Raw genomic sequence first — 6,946 nt, forward strand, 5'->3', positions numbered from 1 at the left:
GAAGATTTTTAATCACAGTCTCAATTTCAGTGCTTGTGATTAGCCTGTTTATATTTTCTATTTCTTCCTGGTTCAGTCTCAGAAGGTTGTGCTTTTCTAAGAATTTGTCCAGTTCTTCCAGGTTGTCCATTTTATTGGCATATAGCTGCTTGTCGTAATCTCTCATGATCCTTTGTATTTCTGCAGCATCAGTTGTTACTTCTCCTTTTTCATTTCTAATGCTATAGTTTTGAGTCTTCTCCCTTTTTTTCTTGATGAGTCTGGCTAATGGTTTATCAAATTTGTTTATCTTCTCAAAGAACCAGCTTTTAGTTTTATTGATCTTTGCTACTGTTTCCTTCATTTCTTTTGCATTTATTTCTGATCTGATCTTTATGATTTCTTTCCTTCTGCTAACTTTGGGGTTTTTTGTTCTTCTTTCTCTAATTGCTTTAGGTGTAAGGTTAGGTTGTTTATTTGAGATGTTTCTTGTTTCCTGAGGTAGGACTGTATTGCTATAAGCTTCCCTCTTAGAACTGCTTTTGCTGCATCCCGTAGGTTTTGGGTCGCCGTGTTTTCATTGTCATTTGTTTCTAGCTATTTTTTGATTTCCTCTTTGATTTCTTCAGTGATCTCTTGGTTATTAAGTAGTGTATTGTTTAGCCTCCATGTATTTGTACTTTTTGCAGATTTTTTCCTGTAATTGATATCTAGTCTCATAGCATTGTGATCGGAAAAGATACTTGATACGAAATCAATTTTCTTAAATTTACCAAGGCTTGATTTGTGACCCAAGATATGATCTATCCTGGAGAATGTTCCATGAGCACTTGAGAAGAAAGTGTATTCTGTTGTTTTTGGATGGAATGTCTTATAAATATCAATTAAGTCCATCTTGTTTAATGTGTGATTTAAAGCTTGTGTTTCCTTATTTACTTTCATTTTGGGTGATCTGACCACTGGTGAAAGTGGGGTGTTAAAGTCCCCTACTATGATTGTGTTACTGTCGATTTCCCCTTTTATGGCTGTTAGCATTTGCCTTATGTACTGAGGTGCTCCTATGCTGGGTGCATAAATATTTACAATTGTTATATCTTCCTTCTTGGATTGATCCCTTGAACATTATGTAGTGTCCTTCTTTGTCTCTTGTAATAGTCTTTAGTTTAAAGTCTATTTTGTCTGATATGAGAACTGTTACTCCAGCTTTCTTTTGATTTCCATTTCTATCCCCTCACTTTCAGTCTGTATGTGTCCCTAGGTCTGAAGTGGGTCTCTTGTAGACAGCATATATATGGGTCTTGTTTTTGTATCCATTCAGCCAGTCTATGTCTTTTGGTTGGAGCATTTAATCCATTTACATTTAAGGTAATTATCGATATGTATGTTCTTATTACCATTTCCTTGATTGTTCTGGGTTTGTTACTGTAGGTCTTTTCTTTCTCTTGTGTTTCCTTCCTAGAGAAGTTCCTTTAGCATTTATTGTATAGCTGGTTTGGTGGTGCTGAATTCTCTTAGCTTTTGCTTGTCTGTGAAGGTTTTAATTTCTCCATCAAATCTGAATGAGATCCTTGGTGAGTAATCTTAGTTGTAGGTTTTTCCCTTTCATCACTTTAAATATGTCCTGCCACTCCCTTATGGTTTGCAGAGTTTCTGCTGAAAGATCAGCTGTTAACCTTATGGAGACTCCCTTGTATGTTATTTGTTGTTTTTCCCTTGCTGCTTTTAATACTTTGTATTTAATTTTTGATAGTTTGATTAATATGTGTCTTGGCGTTGTTTCTCCTTGGATTTATCCTGTACGGGACTCTCTGTGCTTCCTGGATGTGATTAACTCTTTCCTTTCCCATATTAGGGAAGTTTTCAACTATAATCTCTACAAATATTTTCTCAGTCCCTTTCTTTTTCTCTTCTTCTTCTGGGACCCCTGTAATTCAAATGCTGGTGTGTTTAATGTTGTCCCAGAGGTCTCTGAGACTGTCCTCAATTTTTTTCATTCTTTTTTCTTTATTCTGCTCTGCAGTAGTTATTTCCACTATTTTATCCTCCAGGTCACTTACCTGTTCTTCTGCCTCAGTTATTTTGCTACTGATTCCTTCTAGAGAATTTTTAATTTCACTTATTGTGTTGTTCATCATTGTTTGTTTGCTCTTTAGTTCTTCTAGGTTCTTGTTAAATGTTTCTTGTATTTTCTCCATTCTATTTCCAAGATTTTGGATCATCTTTACTCTCATTACTCTGAATTCTTTTTCAGGTAGACTATTTCCTCTTCATTTGTTTGGTCTAGTGGGTTTTTACCTTGCTCCTTCATCTGCTGTGTGTTTCTCTCTCATCTCATTTTGCTTAACTTACTGTGTTTGGGGTCTCCTTTCCGCAGGCTGCAGGTTTGTAGTTCCCATCGTTTTTGGTGTCTGCCCCCAGTGGCTAAGGTTGGTTCAGTGGGTTGTGTAGGCATCCTGGTGGAGGGGACTGGTGCCTGTGTTCTGGAGGAAGAGGCTAGATCTTGTCTTTCTGATGGGCAGGACCGCATCCGATGGTGTGTTTTGGGGCGTCTGTGACCTTATTATGATTTTAGGCAGCCTCTCTGTTAATGGGTGGGGTTGTGTTACTGTCTTGCTAGTTGTTTGGCATAGGGTGTCCAGCACTGTAGCCTGCTGGTCGTTGAGTGGAGCTGGGTCTTGGCATTGAGATGGAGATCTCTGGAAGAGCTTTTGCTGTTTAATATTACATGGAGCCAGGAGGTCTCTGGTGGACCAATGTCCTGAACTTGGCTCTCCCACCTCAGAGACACAGGCCTGACACCCAGCCAGAGCACCAAGACCCTGTGGGCCACATGGCTCAGAAGAAAAGGGAGAAAAAAAGAAAGAAACAAAGAAATTAATAAAATAAAATTGTTATTAAAATAAATAAATAGGGCTTCCCTGGTGGCGCAGTGGTTGAGAGTCCGCCTGCCGATGCAGGGGACACGGGTTCGTGCCCCGGTCTGGGAGGATCCCACGTGCCGCGGAGCGGCTGGGCTCGTGGGCCATGGCCGCTGGGCCTGCGCGTCCGGAGCCTGTGCTCCGCAACGGGAGAGGCCACCACAGCAGTGAGAGGCCCGCGTACCGCAAAAAAAATAAATAAATAAATAAATAAATAAATAAATAAATAAATAAATAAATAATATTAAAAATAAAAAAATTTTAAAGTAATTAAAAAAAAACGGACAGACAGAACCCTAGGACAAATGGTAAAAGCAAAGCTATACAGACAAAATCACACAAAGAAGCATACACATACAAACTCACAAAAAGAGAAAAAGGAATAAAATATATATATCGTTGCTGCCAAAGTCCACTGCCTCAATTTTGGAATGAGGTTGTCTATTCAGGCATTCCACAGATGCAGGGTACATCAAGTTGAGTGTGGCGATATAATCCACTGCTCCTGAGGCTGCTGGGAGAGATTTCCCTTTCTCTTCTTTGTTTGCACAGCTCCTGGGGTTCAGCTTTGGATTTGGGCCCACCTCTGCGTGTAGGTCAGCTGAGGGCATCTGTTCCTTCGCTCAGACAGGACGGGGTTAAAGTAGCAGCTGATTAGGGGGCTCTGGCTCACTCAGGCCAGGGGGAGGGAGGGGTACAGAATGCGGGGCGAGCCTGTGGTGGCAGAGGCTGGTGTGACGTAGCAACAGCCTGAGGTGCGCCGTGTGTTCTCCCGGGGAAGCTGTCCCTGGATCATGGGACCCTGGCAGTGGCGAGCTGCACAGGCTCCCGGGAGGGGAGGTGTGGACAGTGACCTGTGCTTGTACACAGGCTTCTTGGTGTCTGTAGCGGCTGGCTTAGCGTCTCATGCCCGTCTCTGGGGTCTGTACTGATAGCCACGGCTTGCACCTGTCTCTGGAGCTCGTTTAGGTGGTGATCTGCATCCCCCTCCTTGCGCACCCTGAAACAATGGTCTCTCGCCTCTTAGGCAGGTCCAGACTTTTCCCCGGACTCCCTCCCGGCTAGCTGTAGCACACTAGCCCCCTTCAGGCTGTGTTCATGCAGCCAACCCCAGTCCTCTCCCTGGGATCTGACCTCCGAAGCCCGAGCCTCAGCTCCCAGCCCCCGCCCGCTGCAGCGGGTGAGCAGACAAGCCTCTCAGGCTGGTGCGTGCTGGTCGGCACCAATCCTCTGTGCGGGAATCTCTCCACTTTGCCCTCTGCACCCCTGTTGCAGTGCTCTCCTCTGTGGCTCTGAAGCTTCCACCCCCCGCCCTCCCACACACACCCCATCTCTGCCAGTGAAGGGGCTTCCTAGTGTGTGGAAACTTTTCCTCCTTCACAGCTCCCTCCCAGTGGTGCAGGTCACGTCCCTATCCTTTTGTCTGTTTTTTCTTTTGTCCTACCCATGTACGTGGGGAGTTTCTTGCCTTTTGGGAAGTCTGAGGTCTTCTGCCAGCATTCAGTAGGTGTTCTGTAGGAGTTGTTCCACATGTAGATGTAGTTTTGATGTATTTGTGGGGAGGAAGATGATCTCCACGTCTCACTCCTCTGCCATCTTGAAGGTCTCTCTGTACTCACAATCTGGGTGTATGACTGTTGTCTCCTTTTCTTCACATTCCAGGGCTCTTTGCTCAAAGAAGGTGACCAGGTTCAGCTTAGAGACAGCAACACCTGGTGCGTGGCCTGGAGGGCAGACAGGGTTTCAGCCGCCCGGGTCTGTCCCGAGTACAGTGGCAGTCCCATATATGTTTATTATGTCCAGTTTGTTGATCATGTTCTTCCAGTGTTCCATATTTATACAAATGTTTCTGTGTGCTTGATCTCTCTCAGTTATTGAAAGAAACATGTTAAAAATCTCCCATTTTGATTGTAGATTTGTCCAACTCTCCTTTTAGTTCTGTCAATGTTTTCTTTGTATATTTTGATACCATATTACTACTCTATAGAGATTAGAATTGTTCTATGTTCCCAGACTCTATCTTTCCCAGAACTCTTTATCTGTGTTAACACTTCTGGCTGGATTGTCTACTTTATATAATAACATATAGACTTAACAGCTCTGTCTTGAGGGCTACTGTTTGCATAATATATCTTTTTTTTTATTCTTGTACTTTTAACCTTTCTTTATTTTATCTTTATTTTTAAGGCTATCTTCACTGAATATAAAATTTTAGGTGAATACTATTCAGCAATTAAAAGGGATTGAATTACTGATACATGCAACAACATGGATGAATCAAAAAAATTATGCTGTGCAGAAGAATTCAGGACAAAAAGTAAACACTGTATGATTCTATTTATATGAACCTGTATAGTGACAAAAAGCAAATCAGTGGTTTCCTTAGTTCAGGAGTGGGGTGAGGACTACCTGCAAAGGGGCATATAGGAATCTTTCTGGATATGTTCTACATCATAATGAGGTGGTGGTTATATGGGTATATTCATTTTTCAAAACTCACTGAACTATACACTTAAAATGTGTATAGTTCCTCATGACAAAATTCTTCACAACGGGTGCAAAATACACAAAACGTGTCCAACAGAAAAATATACCTCTAAAGCCAATAATTTCCCAGAATAAATTAGTTGTTCTTAAAGAGACTTTGTTGAAGTATATTTAAGACTCAGTTAAAAAAACAATCACAACATTTATCTGATATACACGTTCAGAAAATTTGGAAATGATCATACATACAAATTACAACTAGGATTTAAAACTTCCTAAATCACAATAAATTATGGCTAGAATCACTACCAAGTTAGAATACACATTAATAAAATCCTAAAAAATTCAGTATTTCTTTTGTTTTCATAATTTGCATAGCTTAAACAAACTTGTTTTTCTCAATTTATTTGCATAAAAAATTTGCTCAATTTTAAATTATCTGAAAGCCCTATATATATAATTTACCTTCTGCTGAAAAAAAAAAAAGTCTTCATAAGCACAAAATATTATCAACGGGAAAACACACAAAAAATGGTAAAACTCTTTCCATGGAATTTATACTTATGATCTTTTCCTACTCATCAGCATAACGTTTTTCCTTTTAGTCTAGATGTAACTGTGAATTACGATCTGATAGGAAATTTCATATGCATTTAGGAATCTTAGAGAAATGTAGGCTCCCCTCCCTTTATGAATGAATGAATTTCCCCTAATTTTAAACTGTAAAGTCAAAGAATACACGTCCTAAAATTCCTTGTAAGGCTAAACCAGAATCTTCTGGCAAAAACTAAATTAAGTATTGTCTGAGGGACCAGAAGTGCTTTAGCAGCAGATTCAGTACTTTCAGAATGCACAGGCCTGGAGGTGCACTCCTCTGCAGTCACTGTTCCTTCAAAAACTGAGAACTACCACAGTTCCTATACTCCTACCTCTTAAGATCTAATCTACTTGTGATAGAAGGTTCTTAAACTTCATTCATGCCAGCAAGAATCACCATTTAACACAAAATTCTAGTCTGATGAGTCCATTTAAACCTGATGTCCTGAGATATAAAAATGAAACGTCTCTGGGTTTTACATGGTGCAGAACAGATTCATTTCAAAGACGATATAACTGTAACACTAAGGGAAAAAGCAATGATGAAAGAGAGAAAGTGAGAACACTTACCTCGTCCCCGGTGGCAGTGGAAGTTGTTCAAGTGAATTACCTCTTCATTGTTGTTTCCCTCTGCCATTTTCCAATGCAGACATACAGCTATGTGCTTGCTAATATCTGAACATGGTGACTACCTGTTCCAAAGAGTCTGAAAAAAAAAAAAAAAGAACATTAAGAATGAGGGAATATCAAAACTCTTCCCACATACCTGGTCAAGGTAGCATTCTAAGCTTATCGTGAAAACACCACTAAAAAGAAAAATAGGGGCTTCCCTGGTGGCACAGTGGTTAAAGAATCTGCCTGCCAATGCAGGGGACACAGCTTCAAGTCCTGGTCTGGGAAGATCCCACATGCCGTGGAGCAACTAAGCCCGTGCGCCACAACAACTGAGCCTACACTCTAGGGCC

At 41.0% G+C, this 6,946-nt stretch overlaps 1 protein-coding gene across 1 annotated transcript in view; it reads right to left on the reverse strand.

Annotated features, from left to right (window-relative positions):
- The window catches only part of RNF216 (ring finger protein 216), a 152,379-nt gene extending 145,711 nt beyond the window's left edge, over nucleotides 1-6,668 (reverse strand). Inside the window, exon 1 of the mRNA XM_082671507.1 lies at nucleotides 6,552-6,668. Coding sequence (XP_082527633.1) covers nucleotides 6,552-6,618 — 67 coding nt within the window. The 5' untranslated portion in view covers nucleotides 6,619-6,668. The remainder of the gene's footprint in view (nucleotides 1-6,551) is intronic.
- Between the last annotated feature and the right edge of the window lie 278 nt (nucleotides 6,669-6,946).

The sequence above is a fragment of the Grampus griseus genome (assembly GCF_964374135.1).
Source record: "Grampus griseus genome assembly, chromosome: 14".
Classification (NCBI taxonomy): Eukaryota; Metazoa; Chordata; class Mammalia; order Artiodactyla; family Delphinidae; genus Grampus; species Grampus griseus.